Source organism: Miscanthus floridulus, chromosome 6 (assembly GCF_019320115.1).
Source record: "Miscanthus floridulus cultivar M001 chromosome 6, ASM1932011v1, whole genome shotgun sequence".
NCBI lineage: Eukaryota > Viridiplantae > Streptophyta > Magnoliopsida > Poales > Poaceae > Miscanthus > Miscanthus floridulus.
In genome coordinates, this window is record NC_089585.1 from 118,930,408 (window position 1) to 118,955,560 (window position 25,153).

Sequence of the window (25,153 nt, forward strand, 5' to 3'; positions counted from 1 at the left end):
TAGCGGATGTCCTCCAAGAATTCCTCGCGCTCCTCCATGGTCCTGGCGACGGCGGCCACCCTTGTGTCCCCCGGTTCGTATGATCGAATGGAGGGGGGGGGGTCGCGTCCATAGACGCCCCAGAACGGGGTGTCCCGCAGCGAGGTCTGGTAGGCGGTGTTGAAGATGAATTCCGCCCATGGAAGCCACCGCAACCACTGTCGCGGCCGGTCCCCAGTCAGGCACCGTAGGTACATGATGATGACGCGGTTGGCGGCCTCCGACTGCCCATCTGACTGGGGGTGGAACGCGGTGGTCATGTGGAGCTTGGTGCCCACCAGGCGCATTAGCTCGCGCCAGAACGCAGAGGTGAAGACCGGGTCGCAGTCCGACACCATGGACTGTGGGACACCATGTAGACGAACGATCTCGGCGAAGAAGACGTGAGCGACAGATTCGGCGGAGTATGGGTGTGCCAAGGGGATGAAGTGGCTGTACTTGCTGAACCTGTCCACCACCGTCAGGATGACAGACTTGCCGCGGACACGAGGGAGTGCTTCGACGAAGTCCAGGGCGATGTCCGTCCAAACACCCTGCGGCACCGGTAGTGGAAGAAGGAGGCCGGCTGGGTGCAGGTGCTCAGCCTTGTATCGCTGGCACACCCCACATGCCCGCACCATGTCCTGCACGAGTTGCTTCATATTAGGAAAGTGAAAGTCGCGGTGGAGTCGGTGAAGCATGCGCTGGACGCCTTCATGTCCCTCCTCATGGACAGCCATCATGATCTCTTGGAGCAGTGGCGAAGCCGGGGGAATGTACAGGCGCCCGGCGAACACGACCATGCCATCGGTGGTGGACCACGGCTCGCCGCGTGCGCCCGTGCTAATCTCCTCCTTGATGGCCGCCAGCGCGGGGTCGGTGGACTGTGCTTGGCGAAGGTGCTCGATGAAGTCGAACCGGGGAGCGGATAGCGCGAGGACGGTGGCGTTATCGACTGTGTCGCGGTGAGACAGCGCGTCCACCACGGTGTCCGTCGCGCCGGGCTTGTACTCCACCTTGAAGTCAAAGCCGAGCAGCTTCCCCACCCAATGGTGTTGTGGGATGGTCGCCAGCCGCTGGTCTAGAAGATATTTGAGGCTATAATGGTGAGTCTTGACGGTGAAGTGGCGACCCCAAAGGTACGGACTCCAGTGCCGTACGGCGTGCACCAGGCCGATGAGTTCCCGCTCGTACGCGGCGAGGGCGCGGTGGCGAGGCGCGACGGGCCTGCTGAAGAAGGCGATGGGGTGGCCGTCTTGGATGAGGACCGTGCCGAAGCCGTGGGAGGAGGCGTCGCATTCCACGGTGAATGGCCTGGTGAAGTCTGGCATGGCGAGGACTGGTGCCGAGGAGACCGCGGCCTTGAGGGCGTCGAACGCCGCGGTCGCTACCTCGGTCCAGACGAACCCTTCCTTTTTTAGGAGGGCGGTGAGGGGCGCGGCCATGGAGCCGTAGTTGTGGATGAATTTGCAGTAGTACCCCGCCAAGCTGAGGAAGCCACGCACCGCACGCGCCGAGCGCGGTCGAGGCCAGTCGCGGATGGCCTACACCTTCGTCGGATCCATGGCGACACATTCGGCGGAGATGATGTGGCCCAAATATGCCACGGAGTCGACGCCAAAGGCACACTTGGTGCGCTTGATGAAGAGCCTGTGCTGCTGCAGGGTCGACAGGACGACACGAAGGTGGCGAAGGTGGTCTGCCCATGTCTTGCTATAAATCAAAATATCATCAAAGAAGACAAGGACAAAACGGCTAAGGTATGACCGAAGCACATCATTCATGAGTGCTTGGAATGTTGCCGGGGCGTTGCACAGCCCGAACGGCATGACCAAGAACTCGTAGAGTCCGTCGTGGGTGAGGAACGCCGTCTTGTGGATGTCCTCTGGCCGCATGCGCACCTAGTGATAACCCGATCGCAAGTCGAGCTTGGAGAAGAAGCGCGCCCCATGGAGCTCATCGAGTAGCTCATCGACGACGGGGATGGGGAACGCGTCCTTGGCGGTGAGCGCGTTCAGCGCCCTGTAGTCAACGCAGAATCGCCACGACCCGTCCGCTTTCTTGATGAGGAGGACCGGCGAGGAGAAGGACGAGTCGCTGCGGCGGCAATGCCTTGCTCGATCATTGCGGCGACGTGTCAGGCTTGAGGACGATGGCGTGGTCGCGGCCGCGTTGAGGAGGTAGACCCGAGGGCTCGGCGAAGACGTCGGTGAAGGAGTCGAGGAGCCCGTCGAGGAGGGAGCCCTCGGAGGTCGCTGCGCGGACCGCCGGCCCGTTGGGATTGGCCACGCCTTGCAGCATATGTCGCGCCCGCGATGCTTGAACGCCATGGTGCGCGTGGTGACGTCCCAGGCGATGCGCCCCAGCTTGGCCATCCACTGGGTGCCGAGGACAATGTCATACCCGGCGAGCAGCATGACATATAGATCGACATGGAACGTCATGCCCTCGATGAAGATGGGTGCGTGGCGGAGTACTCCCGGGCAGGCCACCTTTTCTTCGTTGGCGACCGTGGCGGTCAGACGTGGCCGCGGCTGGACGGGCAGCCCCGTGCGGTCGGCGGCTGACTCTCCGATGAAGTTATGGGTCGAACCCGTGTCGACCAAGGCGACGAGAGATGCCGCGCCCAGTTGCACCCGGAGCAGGATCGAGTTGCCCACGGCGACACCCGCCACGGCGTGAAGGGAGAACACCGGTGTTTCCGTGTCCGGCGTGTCCTCAGTGGTGTCCTCGTCCTCCTCCACTACGCTGTCCACAAAGAACAAACGTTTGCAAACCTTGTTATGCCCACGACTGTACTTCTCATCGCAGTTGAAGCACAGTCCGAGGCAGCGCCGTTCCTCCTGTTCCGTTTGGTTTAGGCGCTTGACAGGGCGGCCCTCGATTGACGCGGTGGGTGCCGGCGGCTTGGTCATGGGCGGAGTGGCAGTGCGCGGCCCGGGCGTCGGCAGCACTCCCTGGCCAGGTGCCTTGGCCGTGGACGCGTAGTACTGCTCCAGGAGTTCCATCTGGCGCGCGAGGCTCATGGCCGCCGTCAGCGATTGCGGGTTTTGGTTCTGCACCTAGAGGCTGAGCGGCGGCAGAAGACCGCCCGTGAACAATTGCACGTGCTGTGCTTCATCGAGGTGGCCCGCGCGGGGAAGGAGGGCTTGGAAGCGATCCTGGTAGTCCTCCACCATGCCCGTACGCCGGCAAGATGCAAGCTCGAAGAGGGGGGCCGAGCGTAGCGGCGGCCCGAAGCAGAGGTTGAGAAGCTCTTTGAAACGAGGCCATGGCGGCGTCCCCTCGTCCGCCTGTACTTGCATGTACCAGAGTTGGGCCCCCTCCTGGAGGTTGTAGGACGCCATCCATGTCTGTTCTTTCGGCATGATCCGTTGCTGCGTGAAGAAGGACTCGCACTGGTTGAGGAAGGCCAGCGGGTCACTCTTGCCGTCGTAGCGCAGGAACTCGGGACGCCAGTGCTTGGGCGGCCGGTCTTGGTGGTGTTCGCCCCCGGATCCCGGTCGGCCGCTGGACGCGGACGAACCCGCGATGGTCAGGTCGGCGATGGCCTTGGCGTTGGCCTCGATCGACTTCTGCATCATGGCGACGGACTTGGTCAGCGCCTCGAGGGAGGCCTTGAGATCATCCCCCATGGTGGCGGCGTACGATGCGACAGTGGTCGATGACGAAGATGGAGGGCTGATGGCGGCGGTTGGTGATGGGCTAGGGTTTGCGGCGGATGCGGAAGGCAAGGATCGACGAGACCGTGATACCAGGTTGTCAAGGACCTCCGGCCCTAGGGTAGCTGGCCCCTGGCTACGGAGTTCGTAGCCCCGGTCCGTCTTCTCCGGCGAGGTTTGCCCCTCCGCCGCAGGCTTGTTCGTAGACGAGAGAGATAGAAGGCTTAGAGGTAACAATCTTGCTTACCCTTATCAATGTGCGGTTACAGGGAATATCTAGCCCTTGGCCCAACCGAATGAGAGCTAATTGCTCCTAAAACAAAGGACTAATAATAGGAAACTAATTATCTGGTGATCCTAGCCACTGATGGTGGCCTGGTCGTGCCCGTCGTCGCGGCTCTCCTCCGTGCGCGCCGCGCGTTCCGCGGCCCGACGCGCGTCTCGCGCCCTGCGGCGCCTGGAGTATGTGCGCCCCCACATGACAGTATGTGTCAGTCGAATACTGGTACCCAATTGGCTGAGCCTGGCTTTCGACTTGGGAACAGTTAATCATTGCTTTCAGTCTCTCCAAGCACTGTGCTGGTAAACTACCATTGAAACTGTTCGAAGATATGTCAAAGACTTGCAATGCTAGAAAGAAACTTGTTCCATAACCGATGGAAATGGGGCCATGGAATCTATTTGATCGCAGAACAAGCACTCTGAACTGAGAGAGGTCTCTTAACCAGTCTGGAAAATTGTCTGCCATCTGGTTGTCCCCGACATCTAGAACCTCTAGCATCTTACAGTTGACCAGAGGCTTTGGCAGCTTCCCCTCCAGCTTGTTGGCGTTGATATTTATACCGTCTGGAGTGCACATCCTTTGCTGATATTTTGGGGGCAGTGATCCCTGAAAATTGTTGCCTCTCAAGTTCAACACAACAATGTTCTTTGTCTCCTGTAACAGACAGTGTGGTATTAAGCCACCCAAACTGTTAAAAGAAAGGTCAAGAACTTCGAGATTGCTTGTGTTGCAATGTTGCAGATCATAGGTGGGACTTCTCCTGTAAGCATATTGTTTGATAATGACAGGAACTTCGCATGTCAGGCCTGACAGAAACTTTGTTGGAATCGAGTGAGTGAAATGGTTGCTGGAGCAGTCCAAGAACGAAGTGTTCAGTGGGGGAACAGGGAGATGGCCCCCAATCATGTTAGAATGGAAATCTAGGTAGAGATATGAGGGTGCTAAGATGTCCCCCCTGGATACTGGTGAATAAATTATGGGAGAGGTTGATGTTGCTGTCGATGCGGGACCCACAGGATACCCCGCACGGTAGAAAAAAGATCTAGTCCAACTAGGATTCTTCCCATATAATCGTAGTAGTAGAACTATTAGGTAATCCTACTAGGAAATCTCATTATAAACCGACTAGGACTCTGGCCTCCTGACTATATAAAGGAGGGCAGGGCTCCTGAGAGGGGGAGAACAATTGTACAACACAACACAACACATTACAATCAATCCAACGCAAAGGCTAACGCCGACTGGACGTAAGGTTATTACTCGATCTACGATCGAGGGCCTGAACCAGGATAAATCGACTGTCTCTTGCGTTAACCATCGAGTTCAGCATACGCCGAAGCCCGAACATACTGCCCCGGGTACCCCCGTGGCAGGTTATCGGTGGTGAAACATCGACAGCTGGCGCGCCAGGTAGGGGATTTCGGCGACTTTGCTTCCGAGAGCTCGATGGACCTCGACAACATGATTTTCCCGACGGGATCAACTTTCATCTTCGGCTCATGGATCTGCGAGGCAGACAACAACGGCAAGCTTCAAAGCCATCTCCTCGAAGATTTAGATCATCTAAAAGAAGTTCCTATTCCAACGACTACAACGGATCAGCTCACCAGAAGATTCGCGCAGCTCATAGTATCCGAATCAAATCGGATTTCACGACCACTCGTATCCGATTCGAATTCAAGCTCCAAAGCGAAGTTTTATCAGAGTGTTTTCCAGAAACCGAGTTCTTTTTTGGCAAGATTCCGGAACACAATCCAAAACAACTCGGATTACCCCCAGAATTCTCTCAAGAAGTCGAGTTCTTCTCCATTTGGGCTCGACAACATGGCAAGACCCTATCAAGGACAGGTCGAAAGATTTTTCAATCTAAGATTCGGGATACCACTGACAGGAGCTCAGGAGGGCCTCGTGCTAACGATAACATCACGGGACTGTATCATCCACTGGCCGGATTCCGTTCCTGAAGGTAGCGGAACCCAACTAGTCGGCACGACAACAACAGCTATTTTACCTTACCAAGAAGGAGACTCGATCTACGACACCGAGGCATCCACTAAAGTTATCAGCGACTCCGACAGTATGAAAACTAACGCCAATAACAGAACGACTCATGCGCGAGAAGTGTTCATGGTTCGACGACCGTGGTCACCATTAAATCCCCCGGAAGCACCCGATGTTAGATCATCAGATGAATCAGAATCCAACATATCACCCTTTGCCCAGGGCTACGACGGAGAAACAGATAGTCAGAAATAAGCTAGAGAAAGAAAAAATAAGTTGAAGCAAGGGCGCCAACACCGTGCTAGGCAGCGCAGGGAAGCTTGGACCAGATACGAGTCAGAATTGGATGAGTACAACAGAAGAAAATCACAACGAGAAGTCGAAGGGAGACGCACGGTGAATACGCCTTACGATAAGATTCGAGAAGCATTAGAAGAACTCGGAGCAACTTCGCATCCTGGTGAGAAGTATGAACAGCTCTAGGACTTGCTCCGATCGACAATCCCGAGAACACATGAAGAGAAAGCTCGATCAAGACTACCCGCCAGATCAACAACCCACCGGCAAGAAGATCAAAATCAAAGGAAATCCGCCTTCGAAAGACTTGGACCGGGTGGAAGCCATGACGGAGGAAGTAGGAAGGAACATAATCAAGGCCACCAATTTGAACAACTAAGGAAGACTAGGAGCAGGGTTCCTACCCAGACAACCTTGCAAAATTGTTCCCATCAGAACGACAGTTGGCCAGAGGAAGGCGCCGAATCTGAATTCAAAGAAACCAAGGCTCACGACAGGTTCCCCTGTTTCGCGAACAGGCTCGCATTGGTGCGATTACCTCACAAATTCAAACCATCTAATCACTCCAAGTATGATGGCAAGACCGAACCAAAGCAATGGCTCAGAATATATTCACAATCGATTGAACTAGCCGGAGGAGACGACGATATCAAAGCCCTCTTCTTCCCCATGGCACTAGAGTCCATGCCCCTCCAATGGTTCGATAAACTAAATCCAGGATCTATCAGAAATTGGGAGGATTTACAGAGAGCGTTTTGTGAGAATTTCGCAGGAATCATTACACACCCAATCACTCATGCAGAACTAAAAGGACTCAAGCAAAAGGGAGGTGAAAGTCTCAGAAACTATTATCGGTGATTCGGCGAACTACGAGCTCAAGTGCATGACATAACCGAACGAGAAGTAATTGAAGCTTTTTCTCACGGAATCATGGCCAGATGGCAATTTCAAGACTTCTGCAAAGAAAATCCAAGAAACAATGAAGAATTCAGACGTACAGTAGAAAAGATGATTACTGTAGAAGAAAAAACACGAGAGAGATTCCTGGACAGAAGCAACCAAGACAACCCGGACAGGCAAAATCAACGAAATAGCAGACATCAAGAAAGAAAACGTAGACCAGACAATATTGTGGCAATGGCCGACAAATCAAAGAAATTTCCCAAACCAAGAAGATATGATGACATTGAAAACATACGTTGCCCATTGCACCCTGGTGGGAGGCACACTATCAGAAATTGCTACACTTTCAATGATCGATACACAAGAAAAGATAGTAAGGAAAACACTAAAGAGGACAATCAGAAGAGAGAGGAAGACAACCATGAGGACAAAGGATTCCAAAAACCTAGGGGAACGGTAGCAGTGATTTTCTCAGGGGTTCCGGATTGCAGAAGCAAACATCTAGAAAAACTAGCACTGCGGACCATTATGACAGCAGAACCGGCTACACCAAGATACCTCAATTGGTCACAGTATCCTATCCAATTTACCAGAGAAGACCAATGGACTAGCGTGGGAAACATAGGCCATTATCCATTGGTTCTAGATCCGACTATTGCTGGTATGACCGTCACCAAAGTACTAATCGATGGAGGAGCTAGGCTTAACATCATCTTTTCAGAAACTCTAAGGAAAATGGGGTTACAACTCGCCGGGATGATTACGCCAACAAGCACACCTTTTTACAGAATAGTACCCGGCAAAGCAGCCATGCCACTCGGACAAATTACTTTACCTGTTACCTTTGGAACTCCTTCAAACTACCGAACAGAGTTTATCAAATTTAAAGTCGCCGATTTCGATTCATCATATCATGCAATCCTCGGACGTCCAGCACTAGCCAAATTCATGGCAATACCACATTACCCGTACTTACTACTTAAGATGCCAGGACCCAATGGTATCCTTTCCCTTCGAAGCAATTTAAAGTGCGCTTTTGACTGCGACGTTCAGGCAATCCAGATCGTAGCTAAAGCGCAAGCCGACAATGGAAGAAAAGAAATAGCCGCAATCGCTGCAGAAACAAGCCAAGAAGAATTAGAAATACCGGCTAAAAAGCCCAGCATCATCGCACCACCAAAAGAAGCCGACGTCAAGCAAATCGACTTAGGCACTGGCGATACCTCCAAGACAGCAACTATCAGTGCTCACCTCTCGGCAAAATAGGAACTCGCGCTCACCAACTTTCTTCGGGACAACAAAGATATCTTCGCTTGGAAGCCAGTCGACATGCCAGGAGTCCCAAGGGAGTTGGCTGAGCACAGAATCGATGTTAACAAAAGCTCCAAACTTGTAAAACAACGGCTACGACGATTCTCACCCGACAAGAAGGCAGCAATTAAAAAGGAAATAACAAAACTAATGGCAGCCGGATTCATCAAGGAGATCCTACATCTAGATTGGCTAGCAAACCCGGTCCTTGTATAGAAGAAAAACACGGACGAGTGGCGTATGTGCGTCGATTACACAGATCTCAACAAATATTGCCCAAAAGATCCGTTCGGGCTACCACGCATTGACCAGATAGTTGACTCGACAGCAGGATCTGCGTTATTATCTTTTCTCGATTGCTATTCAGGATATCACCAGATCGCACTAAAAGAAGAAGACCAGAGCAAGACATCTTTCATCACCCCGTTTGGTGCCTACTGCTACAAGACCATGTCGTTTGGACTAAAGAACGCTGGTGCCACGTACCAAAGAGCTATCTAGACTTGCCTCGGGAATCAAATCGGTGAAAATGTGGAGGCATACATGAACGATGTGGTGGTAAAAACAAAGAACCCAGACACTCTAATTGAAGATTTAAAGCAAACCTTCGAAAACTTGAAGAAATGGAGATGGAAATTGAACCCAAATAAATGTGTATTTGGAGTTCCCTCAGGATAACTACTCGGATTTTTGGTCAGTCAGCGCGGAATCGAAGCCAGCACCAAGCAAATTTGAGCTATAACAGAAATGGGCCCACCTAGAAGTGTCAAAGATGTTCAGAAACTAACAGGATGCATGGCGGCCCTCAACCGTTTCATATCAAGACTCGGCGAAAAAGGGTTACCTTTCTTTAAACTACTAAAGAAAACAGACAAGTTCGAGTGGACAATGGAGGCCGACGAAGCTTTCAAAAAACTTAAAGAATACCTCACTTCATCACCTATCCTGACACCTCCAAAGAAAGATGAAGATATGATGCTATATATCGCGGCAACTCCTACCGTAATCAGCACAACAATAGTCATAGAAAGAGAAGAACAAGGGCACGTGTATAAAGTGCAGCGTCCAGTATACTACATCAGCGAAGTACTGTCAGAATCCAAAACCCGGTACCCGCATGTACAAAAACTACTCTACGCCCTACTCATTACCTCACGGAAACTTCGCCACTATTTCGAAAGCCACAAGATTACCGTAGTGACAGATTTTCCACTCGGAGACATCCTACACAATAAAGACGCCACAGGGCGCATATCCAAATGGGCAGTTGAAATTGGAGCTCTTGACATCAATTTCACCCCACGAAAAGCAATAAAATCTCAAGCCCTCACCGATTTCGTGGCCGAATGGATAGAGATTCAACAACCCTTATCAGATACAATCCTCGACCACTGGAAGATGTACTTTGACGGATCACTCAAACTAGGCGGGGCCGGTGCAGGCGTTCTCCTCATTTCTCCAGAAGGAAAACAACTCAAGTACGTCCTTCAGATATTATGGCAAGCTACAAATAACGAAGCAGAATATGAAGCCCTCATCCACGGGCTATGAGTTGCGATTACCCTCGGAATAAAAAGACTACTCGTATACGGCGATTCAGCAGTGGTCATCAACCAAGTCAACAAAGATTAGGACTGCACCAAAGAAAACATGGGTGCTTATTGTGCTGAAATATGGAAACTTGAAAAACACTTCCAAGGATTAGAAATTTTACACGTCCTACGCGATTCCAACATTGTAGCAGATGTCCTTGCCAAGCTCGGATCAGACAGAGCAAAGGTTCCACCTGGCGTATTCATAGAAGAGCTATCAGTTCCCTCTATCAAACAACCCGGTGAAACAACACATGAAATTCAGGCTAAAGGCGTTCAGATCTTGATAATCAACACTTCATGGACCTAAGTTTTCATTGACTATATCAAAGAAAACAAATTACCAGCAGATAAGGTACAATCCACCCAAGTTGCTCGCAGAAGCAAAAACTACGTTCTAGTAGGAGATAAACTTTACAGGAGAGCAGCATCATCAGGAGTACTCCTAAAATATGTCTCATTTGAAGAAGGTAAAGAGATCCTAGATGAAATACACTCAGGTTGCTGTGGAAATCATGCCGCTTCAAGGACACTAGTTGGCAAAGCATTTCGCACCGGATTCTACTGGCCAACCGCTTTGAAAGACGCAGAAGAGCTTGTCAAAAAATGCAAAAGTTGCCAAATGTTTGTAAGACAAGCCCATGTACCAGCTCACAATCTTATCTGCATCCCACCCGCTTGGCCTTTTTCCTGCTGGGGGCTAGATCAAGTAGGACCCCTGAAAAAAGCAAAAGGCGGCTTCGAGTACAACTTTGTAGCAATCGACAAGTTCACCAAGTGGATCGAATACAAACCACTCGCGAAATACAGCGCAACCAAAGCAGTCGAGTTCATCCAAGACATTATGCACCGCTTCGGCATGTCCAACCGAATCATCACAGATCTAGGCTCCCCCTTCACAGCTACAGAATTCAAGAGCTGGGCACAAGACTGTGGTTTCAGTATAGACTATGCGTCTGTTGCACATCCAGAGGCCAACGGACAAGTAGAAAGGGCTAATGGACTCATACTAGCTGGATTAAAGCCAAGATTATACGAAGAACTAGTGGACTATGGGTCCAAATGGATTGAAGAATTACCGAAAGTAGTATGGGGACTACGAACTCAAATAAGCAGAGCAACAGGCTACTCACCTTTCTTCCTAGTTTATGGGTCAGAGGCCATACTACCTGCCGACTTGATCTGGACATCCCCAAAGATAGAGCAATACGATGAAGGAGAAGCGGAACACACAAGAAGATTAGAACTCGACAGCTCAGAAGAAATCAGAATAAATGCTACCCTCCAATCAGCTAGATACCTACAAGGTTTAAGACGGCATTACAACAAGAGCACCCAACCTCGATCACTATAAGTCGGAGACTTAGTACTAAGAAGGATACAAAAGACTGATGGACGACATAAGCTACTCAGTCCATGGGAAGGCTCGTTCATCGTCACAAAAGTCACCGGACCAGGCACATACAAGTTAATGACCGAAGATGGAAAAGAAGTCAGCAATACATGGCACATCAGCCAGCTAAGAAGATTCTACGCGTAAAAACAACTCAAGAAGAAACAGATATGCAAGCCACAAGGGACCTACTTTCACAATCAATGAAAGACAATACTCTTCAACAACATATGTATTAGTTTATACTCATGATCAATAAAAGATGATATTCATCCACAGCATGTCTTGTCATGACTTCCAACGAGTTGTTTTTACGAAACAAAAAGCAAAATGGCTGAAAACATGCCTGAGCATTCCGGCTGAGAGCAAAATAGCTGAAAAAACGCTTAAGCCCGCCGATGAGGGTAGCTAAAAGCTAACACCCGAAACAAAAAGCAAAATGGCTGAAAACATGCCTGAGCATTCCGGCCGAGAGCAAAATAGCTGAAAAAACGCTTGAGCCCGCCGATGAGGGTAGCTAAAAGCTAACACCCGAAACAAAAAGCAAAATGGCTGAAAACATGCCTGAGCATTCCGGCCGAGAGCAAAATAGCTGAAAAAACGCTTGAGCCCGCCGATGAGGGTAGCTAAAAGCTAACACCCGAAACAAAAAGCAAAATGGCTGAAAACATGCCTGAGCATTCCGGCCGAGAGCAAAATAGCTGAAAAAACGCTTGAGCCCGCCGATGAGGGTAGCTAAAAGCTAACACCCGAAACAAAAAGCAAAATGGCTGAAAACATGCCTGAGCATTCCGGCCGAGAGCAAAATAGCTGAAAAAACGCTTGAGCCCGCCGATGAGGGTAGCTAAAAGCTAACACCCGAAACAAAAAGCAAAATGGCTGAAAACATGCCTGAGCATTCCGGCCGAGAGCAAAATAGCTGAAAAAACGCTTGAGCCCGCCGATGAGGGTAGCTAAAAGCTAACACCCGAAACAAAAAGCAAAATGGCTGAAAACATGCCTGAGCATCCCGGCCAAGAGCAAAATAGCTAAAAAACGCTTGAACTCGCCAATGAGGGTAGCTAAAAGCTAACAAAAAGCAAATTTGCTGAGTCGACCAAAATTTCAACTTCAAAAGACCCTACAGCACTTCGTTCCGAAAAGCAAGAGGCTCGGGGGCTACATCCAGATAGGAATACTTTTTCCTCAGGAAAGCACAAGCGCCACTCAAGAAAGCACTCGGATGCCGAGTCATAGCACGGACAAAGCACTCAACGGATCACAAAGGAAAGAAGAAAAGAAAAGTACTCGACAAATCGAGGGGCCTCGTCAGAATAACGCACATAGTTGTCTTACGGAGCAGAGACGGGAACAAGACAAGGTACTCAGCAAGTCAAGTAACTTCAACCGCACCCAGGCAAAGAATACATCGACAAAGATAAAGAATCTTCATTTAAAAAGAAGTGTAATATTACAAGAGGACGCTCAGTCGAGTCAGGCGTTGTCATCAGAAAGGGAAATATCAATGTTTAGACTATCTACAACCCTACTGGCTAGATCTTCAACCTCGGGCTCCATCCTTTCAACGGCGTCAAGATATTCTTGGCTTTCAGCTTCTTCTGCTATCTTGGAGAGAGGCGCTTCTGGAGCAAGGACCCGGACCTGGGCCAGCACATTCTTGGTACATACTTGGGCACACCTCTTCGCGAACTCTTGGAAATGAGTCAGAATCCGGGGAATGAACTGCGCCCAAGATTACCCGTCATCTGCTGGAGTCCGAAGGACATCGGCCACCGAACGAAAAGATTTCCATAAGGCATTCCAATTCTCGGTAGCCGTCGCTAGCTTCCCAGACAAGCCTTCAATGGTTTTTTGGGCCTGCACAAGATCTCTGTCAGCTCCACGCCTAATCAGCCTAGCAAGGGTGAGTTCTTCCTCAGCATGAGTATTTACCTCCTCAGCTCTATTATGACTAGAACGGACAAGGGCCTTCATTTCATCAATACTCTCCGAGAGCTTCTGCTTCTCAACTCAGAGAGCTAGACAGAACACCTAAGAACAAGTCAGCGGAAAAAGAAGTCAAAATATAAGAAGAAACAGGCAGAACCCGTGGCACCTTTGCATTCATTCTTCGCAGACTCCACCGCAGCATCTCTCTGTTTCTCCGTCTCCACTACCCGGGCGCGAAGGGCTTTCTCCTCCTTTTGGTGCAATTGACGCTCCGTCTCCAACTCAACCCGGAGAAGGTCAAGATCGCCTTTCAGAGCGTCCACCTTCGAAGACAACTTCCTCTCACTTTCAGATGAGAAAAAGAAGCCAGAATGATCACGAGAAAAAGACTGGGCAAAAAGAAGCAAAGAGAAACAAAGCGTAAGGATAGAAGAGAAAACAAGCATGCAAAAGAGGAACGACAGTAAAACCTACCTGGAGCTTTTCACCAAAAGAAGTCGCGAGGGTCGACAAACTCCCCCAGGCTGCGGTCAGCTCCGATAACCGATGAGTGGCATCGAACTGTTGCACCACGTCACCAGAAAAGGAGGGGCCGCCGGAGACAAGAGAAGGGGAAGGAGAGGCCGGCTGGGGCGAAGGAGGAACGACCAAAGCGACCTCTAGGGAAGCCGGAGCCAAACCCTCAGAAGAACCCGGCGCGACGGCCACAGTTACCTCCGGAGCGACCAAGTCCGCAACTCCGCCAGGTAGCTCTGAAGCCCCCGCGGCGACTTCATCAACACAATGTTGTGAGTCCCGAGGCTCGAAACTCGTTGGCGCGGCGGGAGGCAGAGAAGAAGTCGATGAAGAAATTAGAGAAGACGAAACACTAAAAAGTGATAAAAGGAAGCACCAATAAGAACCAGAAGAAGGAAGATAAAAGCCAAAGAGATAAAGCTAGAATTTACTCACCCGACTACTTTTTTCTTCGCGAAACCAAGAGAAGGCCTCGCAGGGGGAACCACGACGGCGAAGGCGTCCCCGCAACCCGGCGACGAGAGCGGGACAGCAGACAATGGAGCCACGGAAGAAGCCGGGGTTGGAGCCGTGGAAGAAGCCGGGGCTGAAGAAGAAGCTGGGGCTGGGGCCGTAGAAGAACTCCGCACCAGAGGAGCGGTACAGCTCGGGACAGAGGCAACCAAAGAACTCGACACTGGAGCTTCAGAAGAAGTCGGCGCGGGAGCCTTAGAAGAACTCACACCCGACCTCCGATTACTTCAAAAAGTCTGAGACTAAAATTCAAAACAAAGAGGAGAAATTCAATGCAACAAGAATATGAAAAACAACTCACCGCCGCATGACGAGGGGGACTTCATCATCCTCTTCTTCTTTAGCCAACGGAACCAGAGCACCCGCTGAAAAGGAGATGAAAAGTACTCGGTTCAAGAGAGAAACATGAAAATAAAAGAACAAAGAGTATTAAATGTGCTCACCTAAGAGCATGCTAGCAACAACTGGAGTACCTGAGGGAGTACTTGGTTTGCGAGGCTTCTTGGAGACAGGCAAGCCAGATGAAGACCCATCCATTCGCCCCCTCTTCGGGACACTGCGAGGACCGCGAGGGACTAGACGAGGAACATACTCTTCATATACATCAACAAATCTGAAAGAAACCCTAGGAAGGGTTGTAAAGGTTTCAGACTTACTAATTGTAGAAGTACCAGCTAGACGATCCCCGGTCTCCGCCACGGCAGGGAGAACACCAAGGGGGATCGGATCGACAAAATTCCGCCCAAGCTCCTACGAAAAAAGATAAAACACCAAGACAAAGAAAAGCTAAGCAAGAACGGATGCAATAAGAGTACATAAAGAACTCAAATAAAAAAGATAGACAACTCATAGCTGGGGGCGGGTTGATGGCCGAGAACTCAGAGACGGCAGGAGGAATGACGCTCACTCCTTTTAGCATCTTCTGGAGGCGCTCGAGTACCTCCTCACCGGTCAGCTCAAGAGCTGGGACCATGCGTGAAGGATCCTTGGCCCTAGAATACTCAAAGCCGAGATGTTCCCGCTCTTTCAAGGGCTGAACCCGGCGACGAAGAAAGCTTGAGACAATACCAAAGCCGGTCAATCCCTACTGTTTCAACGTGCTAATCCTATCAAGGAGTGGCTGGATCGCTTGAATCTCAGCAGGGGACTCAAGCTTCTTGTCCCATCGGTCATTCGCCACAGGACCGGATCCGGAGTGAACAACAAGAGAAGGGATCAAATTGGCAGCGTAAAACCACTCGGCACGCCAATCTTTGACAGAATCAACCAGGTCATAGTCAAAAAACTTAATTTTGAGACCCTGGCGAAACTGAATCCCACAACCACCGAGGGCACTGGTTTCTTCACGGCGGGGTTGGGGTTTCAGGCGAAAGAAAAAGCGAAAAAGAGATAGAGAAGGAGGGATCCCAAGGAAGGCTTCACAAAAGTGAACAAAAACAGAAAGATGGAGAACGGCATTGGGGGTTAGATGGTTCAGACTAACCCCAAAATAACCAAGAAACTGATGAAGGAAGGCGGAAGCAGGAAGACAGAGTCCAGCGCGAACAAAGGAAACAAAAATGACAATCTCACCAGGACCCAGAGCTGGAACCCGATGTTCGCCCAGAACTCTCCATTCAGCGATGACTTTGCTTTGGATCAAGCCATCACTAACGAGCTCGCGCAGCTGGTCTTCACTTGTTGTTGGAGCCGGCCAAACTTTCTGAGCTGCCCTCATGGCCACGAACTCCTAGTTTTCAATCAAAGACAGGGATGACTCCTCATCCACGAAGGTCGCCTGAGACTTGCTTGCGGTTTTCTTCTTTCCCATGAACTGGTAGAAGCAAAAAAAAGGCGCTAAAGGAGATGAAGCTAGAATGATGGTGCTCGGGTGATGGCGACAATGACGGCGGCGGATTTTTAAGAACTAGGGTTTAAAGGCAAGAGCTGGGCGACAAAGGAAAGGAAGATAAAAGGTCTTTAAATAGATTTCTCAGTAATACAGATGGCCCACAAGGCCCGTTAAAGCACAGTGTGGGAACGCAACGGTCCATTTACCGACGCAGCTAAAACGACGGAGGGCACGAATCCTCACAACGGTAAAAACCAACGAGCAGATTTCAGACTTATCCGTGCAACGCCACGGCAGGATTATCAGATCGATACAAGAACGACCCGTCAAACCAAGAAGAAAGAAAGAAGAAAGAAAGGGCTACCTCATGAGGAACAAAAGAACCCGATTATGTAAGAAAGAACTCGGTAGTCTTATGAACGACAGGGATCACAACAGAAAAGTCAAAGACAACTCAGAAGACAAGATTCGTTACATTACAAGCGATTTCAAAAATAGAAGATTACAAATCTTACAAGACCCAACGAACTCAGCACCATGAAAAGCAAAGTAGCAAAGAGGAACACGGACACGACTAGGCTCTGGAACGACTACGTGTCCCAAATTGCTACTCGGAAGGACAAACCGCCATCAGTTACACTGTTTTCTTCAAAGGACGAACGCAGTGCATCCAAGGCGGAAATCGACAGCACGGCAGGGCAACATGGAGCATAGAAGACCGGCAGGCATCTGTCTACCCAAGATCGATGTGATGCTGGATATGGTGTTGATCTGCACCGGACGGTCTCAAGACAGGCGACGAAGATCAACCCAGAACTGCCGGATGAAGGAACGAAGCCCACATCACAAGACTTCCTCCAACTACCACCACGTACATCCTAGCACAATGCTGTCGCGGGATCAGCCTACCTCTAATCCCTATCACAAGACTTCCTCCATCTACGACAAGACACACAGAAAGTACAAAACATGCCCGGGGGCTGCTCTACTTCACAAACTACCATGTTCATGACCACCAAGGTTTCAACAGAATATCCAATGAATGAAAACAAGCACTCAGGGACAGTATTTATAGACCAAAGGATCGGCGCACATGGACTAGGAGTACCAATGAAATAGGCCTAACAAAGGACACAGTGAAAAGACAGGACACAATAATGGACGACTCAGGCGAGAGGAAGCGGTACTCGAAGACAGGCATATTCGGAAGAATATACTAGCACAGTACAACCCGTGAACAAAAGGCATTTACACTCAACCACCACCATACAACTACATTTGACAACAGCAAAACTATCAAAGAATACGCCAAAACCACGCATCCGAGTTCTTCCTGAACAAAACAACACGGATATACGCTCGGGGGCTTGGACGGCATCATAGCTTAAACAACACTGAGCTAGGGAGCTCGGCCTTAATTTTCACCTATTCCCGGAGGCTCGGAACCAAAGACAAAAGACCAAGAATACAAGAAACTCAAGACTACAACGACGACACATCAAGACTCTGCATCCGACTTCTTTTCTAAAAAGAACTCGGAGAAAGCACGGGGCCTACACTCAGTGAGTGCAATTTTTTGACATAAGCTCGGAGGCTGCTTACCGCAAAACTACTCGAATGATGACGTAATCCAAGTCTCGGGGACTACTTCAGAATACAAAATTTTCAAACAACATAAAGGATCAAGACCCTCTAACTTTTTGTTCCAAATAGCAAGAGGCTCGGGGGCTACACTCAGTGAGTGCCCTTTTTCTTCGAAAAAGCGCACGTCACCAATAGGCTTCCTCAACGCAGACCACTTCAAGACATTACGGCAAAAAGAACCCAGAACAAGCCATGTTCGAGCGAGTTATTTTTGATAAAATTTCAACGAACAATCAGGGCAACTTCAAGACAAGATCCTCCAGCTCCTTGTTCCAAATAGCAAGAGGCTCGGGGGCTACAACCAGATGGATGCACTTTTTCTTCAAAAAGCACTCACCACCCAAAGATCCCAAGAAGCGCTACAAGGTTTCACTTCAGAAAACGCTCGGATGATATTTTGTTCCTACTCAACAAGACCAGAAGGAGCAGAGCGAGATTTTCAGAGCTCAACCATGAAGTGCTCGAGGGCTTGTCGATGCGGGACCCACAGGATACCCCGCAGGGTAGAAAAAAGATCTAGTCCAACTAGGATTCTTCCCATATAATCGTAGTAGTAGAACTATTAGGTAATCCTACTAGGAAATCTCATTATAAATTGACTAGGACTCTGGCCTCCTGACTATATAAAGGAGGGCAGGGCTCCTGAGAGGGGGAGAACAATTGTACAACACAACACAACACATTACAATCAATCCAACGCAAAGGCTAACGCCGACTGGACGTAAGGTTATTACTCGATCTACGATCGAGGGCCTGAACCAGGATAAATCGACTGTCTCTTGCGTTAACCATCGAGTTCAGCATACGCCGAAGCCCGAACATACTGCCCCGGGTACCCCCGTGGCAGGCTATCGGTGGTGAAACATCGACAGTTGCTCCAGCCCTCCAAATCCAATCAGGTATGGGCCCAGCAATGCTGTTATCTGAGAGGAGTCCAACCGTTCAACTTCATTCCGATACATCAAGAATGCGGGTAGCTTTGTTAAGTTGCACGATGCCAGCCCCAAGGACACAATATTGGGATATCCAACATAAGATCTAGCATCACCTTTCCCAAGAATAGACAACTTGTTGTCCGATAGGTAGAGCAGAGAGAGGTTCCTCAAATTCTTTATCACACTTAGATCCATGGTACCTGTGAGATTGTTGGATGAGAGATCCAACCTTGTGAGCCCTGAAAGCTGGGACAATGACTCTGGAATCGGCCCTTGCAGATTATTTTCTCCTAGAAAAAGATATTGCAAACTAGAAGATGCATTTGGATGCACCAGTAGGTGCCCGGTGAAATTATTTTGGCTGAGGTCCAACACTAGCAAACAAGGGTGAGAAAACAAATTTGCAGGTGTGAGTTGTTGCTGAGATTAAACCTCAGTGAGGTTATATAGAGCACTGTACCTATCCGAAGGTAATGATCCAACGAGGTTTTTATTTGACAAATCTACCTCCTGCATCATCGTCCATTGAGCAAAGGACGGCATAGCTCCATAGAAGAGGCAACTGGAAAGGTCCAGTGTAATGCGGTTGAGGTTGACAAGATTCTGGTATGTTTCCAGAGAACATTACGGTGTTCCCTGACATATTGTGTGGGAAAGCACCAAACTCTGTAAAGCACTGCCTGGTGTGAACTCAGGCAGCACCCCGTGCAGTACGGTGTTCCCTGACAAGTCTAGCATTGTCAAGCTCTTGATGGAAAATATCCTTGATGAGGGAAAAGGTTTCGATCAGCCCAGAGTTACTGAGTTTAAGAATCCGCAAGGAAGACAATTTGTCAAACCCAGTAAAGGATTCCGTTGTTGGATAGCTAAATATACAGTAGTACAGTATCAGCTCTGATAGTGACCTTAACTTTGGAATAAGAGAAGTTGCAATAGGCCCGTTGACCCAGCAGTCTGACAACCTCAGCTCTCGGAGGGGATGCCTGGAACTGGAATGAGCATCAGTGTTAGCAACAGAAATGTTAACGTAATCGAGGTATAGCCTCCGGAGGCTGATCAGGTTGGTGCTCAGTGTGCCAAGAGTAGGTTCTTTTAGCTCTAGGAAGGGAGTTGCTTGTTGCCGTAGAGCGTCCCAGATGAAGGCACCGGAGATATTAAGGGTCTCCAAGTTGGGAAGCTGGGCAATGGTACTGGGCACTTGGCCGACGAAGCCACAGCTGGACAGGTTAAGGTAGGTGAGGTTGCTGAGCCGCTCAAAGCCGACGCTTGGCAGAGGGATTCACGTAAGTCATTGTTGGCAAGGCTAAGGAAGCGAAGGGATGTAAGCGTGAAGAGAGCAGAGCTGAGGTGCACGGCGAGTAAATCAGTAGGTGCTGGGGCGCTGGCCAATCACGGAAGCGTCCAATGAAATCAATTCCGTCCATCCCGGTCCTCTGCCATGCCGTCTAAGCATTTCAGTTTTTTTTTTTTGAGGGGAATCTAAACATTTCAGTTACCTTGACGTTAACCCTGTGCATCGTCCGGCAACGACTCCGTCCCACGATGCTCAAGCTGCCCAGCCCGATAGGAACCCAAGGATTCGGAGGCCTAATACTATGGTGACTGGTCCCATGTGGCAGATGTAATCTAGTACTTAAGGGAGGGAACCTGAGGGAGAGAGGATTATGAAATTTGTAACCCATAACTGAATTCTGTTATTCCTCTTCCTGCCCCAACGTACTGTCTTCCTTCCCCAAATTCCCAATTCCTTATCCTACCTCTGAGTCTGCTAACAATTGATCTCGTTACAGATACAGAATTTTGTGCTATCTTTTCCTCTGGTGATGCATCATGCACCACTGCATATTTCTTTTCTTTTGTTTCACGTTTATTGCAACCGAGGATAGCAACCTTTCTGATAGTGTATTACTAGTTTGCATGTGCATATGAAGAATCTAACGACAATAACACGTTGGATTTGAAGCTGGGAACTTTTGCCGCCAGCCTGCTCTTATTAATCAAAATGGTGGTTATTAATCGGTTTGTTCTGATAACAACTCACCTGATATCTGAACGACTGAACCTAAACCTCTAATCTAATCTATCAAGCATTCTTTTGGTTGGCACCTTGTGGCTATCCTGTGGCTTCAATAATAATGCCTACTAGGAGCCGGTAGCTTATATCAGATTGCTGATAACATGGTCTAAGTCAACGAGCTTATCCTCGTACGGTCTGAAGACCATTGTACCATATTCTTAGAGATATATGCCGATGCTGATTGCAAGTGGCTCGTTTAAGTATATCTTCTCATACGCCTGAACTTTCTGATGTATATGTACTGCAGAATTTGGCGTTATCTTGCAACCAGATGCAAGTTGATTTAAACAGTGCAGATGATATATAGATACAGACGCATTTTCTGGAGGAAAACGATACTCGATACCACTTCCTGTGTGCGAGTGGCAGGCATATGTTCATGTCATTTTCATGGTACGAATCTAATCTACCAGACATATGGGTCATGATGTGGTGAGAATTGATAAGGCTAGCGTTTTTCATTTGAGGAACGTAACAGTCCGGTTTGAGAAATAGATTTGGTTGGTTCTATATCACTTCATCCCATTGTAGAATGATACTCGATCCGTTCCAAATTATAAGACGTTTTGGCTTGTCTAGATTCATGACAAAATGTCTTATAATTTAGAATGGAGGGAGTACGTACGATTTTAGCTACCCATCCACTTAATGCTACTCCTACCATTTTATCATCTTTGAAAACTGTACAAATATATCAGAGAGATCAAATGTCCTAGATCAATTTCGGTTCAGACCGACATGAGATATGAAAACTGTAATTTTGTATTAAGTAGTGCAAAGGGAGATGCAAATTTTTTTTGGTATATTACCAAACACATGTGACAATCTAACAAATGAATAAACGTTACAAGCCTACAGCAACAGTTGCAGAATTCATACCCTCCAAATTTCAAACTTGCTGTTTCTAGGTCCAGTCTAGCCACTCCTATGCCCCCTTATTTACAAGAGCATCTCTTCCCCTTCCATCTCAACAACTCTCAGAACGGTGGCAGGATTGTCTGCCACATCTTCATCGACGGCGAGCTCATGGACTGCAAGTAGCCATGGCCTTGCCCAGCCACCAGGTTCACCGTCTGGACCGGGTTGATCGGATTCACCATATGGGCCATGTTGTAGGACGCCTGCAGGTCATCCAGATTCAGGTCGGTGAACCAATCGTTGTCCTCCTTCACCGTCACGGTGCCAATGCCGTTGTTCCTCATGGTCATGGCCTGCCCCTGCACCATGTCACCGAAGCAGCTCTGCTGCATGCCGGAGGCGTTGTCGATGTCCGAGTCGTGCGTCTGGAAGCTGTCGGACATGGAATCCTCCGCCGCGCTCTGCCGGTGCTGGTGCGCCGCCGCCTCCGACTCCGGCTTCTCCACCTTCACCTTCTCCCAGTTGTTCTTCTTGTTGTACAGCCGGCACAGCACCCACTCGTCCAGCTGCAAGAACAACGCAAAGAGACATGAGCACCATGGCTCGCCATGGAATGCAACCGGCGGGATGGAACGGCCACACACACGCACACACCTTCTGCGAGCCCTTCTTGCCCGGTGCTCGGTCCGCGTCGGCGAGGCGGTACTCGTGCATGATCCAGTCTGTCTTGACGCCCCTGGGCGCCTTGCCGGAGTAGAACACGAGCGCCTTCTTGACCCCCGCCACCCTGCCGCTGCCCTTGGGCGCGATCGGCTTGTCGGCCCCCGTCGCCTTCCAGTACCCCCTCCCGGCGGCGCGGTTGGGGCGCGAGCCGTTCGGGTACTTGCGGTCCCGCGGCGTGAAGAAGTACCACTCCTTGCGGCCGAACAGCGCCTTCTCTGAAGGAGAGAAGCACAGAACCGAGGTCAAAAATGTCAATTTGGATGAATGGATCCATGGGACAATTAAAGAAAAGATTGTCTTTTTTTCGTAAAACGAGAAGATATTTTGTTTGAAACCAAGATATTGATGATAAATAAAAAGAGGAAAAAAACAGAGGAAAGCAGAGCAAGAAGACGCCGGAACAGGGGAAGAAGGGCACGCACCGGGCAGATCCCACGGATCGAACTTGTAAAGATCGACCTCGGCGATGATAGGCACGGGCAGCTGCTGCCGCGCCACCTTCCTGCAGAGGTAGTACACCACGAGCTCCTCGTCGGTGGGGTGGAACCGGAACCCCGGCGGCAGGTTGAGCTCCGCCTCGGCGTCCCTGCGCCCGCTCCCCTCCGCCGCCACCATTGCCATCCTCTTCCTCTTCACAGAAATTCCCAACGGCTGGATAGATAGATAGATGGGGTAGCTCGCTCGAACCAGGTTCCAGAGACCGCGTCTGCTCCCTCGTGCGTGCTCGGTTTCGAAAGGCGGCTGGCTGGCAGGCAGCCGCTGGATGATAAATAATCCTCCTTGCCCGTGAGCTGGTTCCTTGGCCACCAAGGCGGTTATCTGGGCTGCGCTGCGCAGCCCAGCTCGTGCCGCCTCGCGTGGGCCCGGCGTGTCCCCGCCCCGCCTCGTGCCTTCGTGGGCTGGCTCCGGATGAGGATGGCCGACGTTGCCGCGAAGGTTCCCGCGTGGAAAAGGCTCTGACCCTGTTCACCGTTGGGTGGCCTGGCCGACGACGGCCGCAGCCCACGCGACGCCCAACTCCGCAACAAGCGTCAAAAGCACTAGCGAGGGATCTCGCCAGTTTCCATCCGGAAATGTACTAAAAATCCGAGCGATCTCGGCGAATGGGACGCCCCGGTCGCCGTGAAAGCTCCGTGGTTTTGACTGCGCTGGCGGCAGGTGGCACGGCGCGCGCGAACGAAGGGGCCGGTGGCGCCACGTGCGGATTGCGCCGCCGGCTGCTGTTTAGTGCAGGCGTTCACGAAGGCCCTGCGACGTGGTGATGGATCTGTGGCTGTGTGGTGTGTGGGGGGCTTTTTCCAAGGATGGTTTTGAGCTGCAGATTTGGTTGGTGCTCGACATTTCTGCGTCCAGTCTATGGAAGATAAGGAAAGTGTCTTGGTTTGAATTGGCAATTCGTAATTTTCGTATCACGCTTGAGGGCACAGACAGCACAGAGGTGCGGTGACAAGCGTCAGCAGGAATTACGCACAAGTTTCCAGCCCGGAACGTGACGATGATGGAACACCTGCCCGATGGATGGACAGCTAGCTAGGTAAAATTCAAAATGTGCTGTGAGCGATGAATCCGCTCGCTGCTTGCCTGCCGCTGCCGCCGAGCGCCGATGTCCTGGAGGCACGCTATCCTGTTCCTATCCCGATGCGTTGAACCTTGCCCCGGGTGAGCCGCAATGGTGGCGGCGACCAAATCCGGCGGGGGTTGGTAGGCCCGCAGCCCGCTCTAGTCGTCGACATCCCATGCGTTTTCCTTTCATTCCTCCTGCGGTGGACTATATAGGTGAGCTACTACATGTCTGTATATATGTAGGTGAAAAAGACGGGCCGCTCGTAGGAAAAACGGGGTCGGAAAGCGATCTTTCCACTATGTTTGTCCGTTCCTTTAAGGAAAAAGGAGAACATTGTGTTTGGCTGTAGTTTTACTTAACTACATTAAATAGTAATTTTAAGTGCCTCGCAGTTGGTTGTTCACTGAGCTTTTCCTGATCAGAACGTGTGTGCGGTGTGAAGAGATTTACAGCTTTGTGTGCCATGATGCCCTGACTGGCCAGTACTTTATTGAAGTTGTTGTTACTTCCTCCATAAAGCCAATACAGTTAGACTTGTCGATGGGACGGATACCCATTTCATTACCTAATAATTCCATGACAATCGATCACATTGCCAAACTAAAAGAAATTGGACTAAAACAAAGGTGGCCTTTTAAGTTCTACACTAGGTTCTCAAAAAACAGCACAAAGGTCGACGACGACGTAAGCTGCCGATGAGGGTCACGGTTAGAGAGGTAGGCCGTAGGCATATCCAAGAGGAGGTCGCGAGTGACGCCAGCGCTGACGCAAACACAGGCACACTGACAGCCTCGGTGTTTCGTCCTGCTTCCTTTAGCACGAAGGCGTCAGCCACGGCCGCCGTGCATGCGTGCTCGTGTTTGTGCGGTGGCGGGTGGCCTTGACTGGACCAAATCCCTGCAGCCCGGTGCAGGATCATCGTCTCCACTCATCCATCTGACCAGTGCAGGATCATCGTCTCCACTCATCCATCTGACCATCTCGCTAGTTGCTACCCAACCGATCCGTACGTGCGCTGGCTGGGTCATGCCTCACGTGCGCCGCTTCGCAATTACCTGCGGCTCCTGATGTGTCCATCGGCGAAGCTCTCTGTCCCGTCCCGT

General features: G+C 50.2%; 3 protein-coding genes across 3 annotated transcripts; all 3 read right to left on the reverse strand.

Moving 5' to 3' along the window:
* Positions 1-1,919: 1,919 nt before the first annotated feature.
* Positions 1,920-3,044, reverse strand: LOC136461111 (uncharacterized). The gene has a single exon (XM_066460554.1). The coding sequence runs from the start codon at positions 3,042-3,044 to the stop codon at positions 1,920-1,922; it is 1,125 nt and encodes a 374-aa protein (XP_066316651.1).
* A 36-nt stretch (positions 3,045-3,080) lies between these two features.
* On the reverse strand, positions 3,081-3,653 carry LOC136461112 (uncharacterized). The gene has a single exon (XM_066460555.1). The coding sequence runs from the start codon at positions 3,651-3,653 to the stop codon at positions 3,081-3,083; it is 573 nt and encodes a 190-aa protein (XP_066316652.1).
* Positions 3,654-21,732: 18,079 nt separating this feature from the next.
* LOC136456736 (NAC domain-containing protein 68-like) lies at positions 21,733-23,282 on the reverse strand. Its single transcript, XM_066456684.1, has 3 exons — positions 22,909-23,282; positions 22,418-22,701; positions 21,733-22,329 (listed from the first exon to the last, which is right to left on the reverse strand). Exons 1-3 carry the CDS (start codon positions 23,105-23,107, stop codon positions 21,883-21,885), a joined length of 930 nt encoding a protein of 309 aa, XP_066312781.1. The 5' UTR covers positions 23,108-23,282; the 3' UTR covers positions 21,733-21,882.
* Between the last annotated feature and the right edge of the window lie 1,871 nt (positions 23,283-25,153).

Coding starts and splice junctions, on each gene's coding strand:
- LOC136456736 (XM_066456684.1), bottom strand. CDS start 23,107: ATGGCAATGGTGGCGGCGGAGGGGAGCGGGCGCAGGGACGCCGAGGCG. Junction 22,702..22,908: donor CGATCCGTGGGATCTGCCCG/GTGCGTGCCCTT, acceptor TCTCTCCTTCAG/AGAAGGCGCTGTTCGGCCGC. Junction 22,330..22,417: donor GCAAGAAGGGCTCGCAGAAG/GTGTGTGCGTGT, acceptor TTGTTCTTGCAG/CTGGACGAGTGGGTGCTGTG.
- LOC136461112 (XM_066460555.1), bottom strand. CDS start 3,653: ATGGGGGATGATCTCAAGGCCTCCCTCGAGGCGCTGACCAAGTCCGTC.
- LOC136461111 (XM_066460554.1), bottom strand. CDS start 3,044: ATGAGCCTCGCGCGCCAGATGGAACTCCTGGAGCAGTACTACGCGTCC.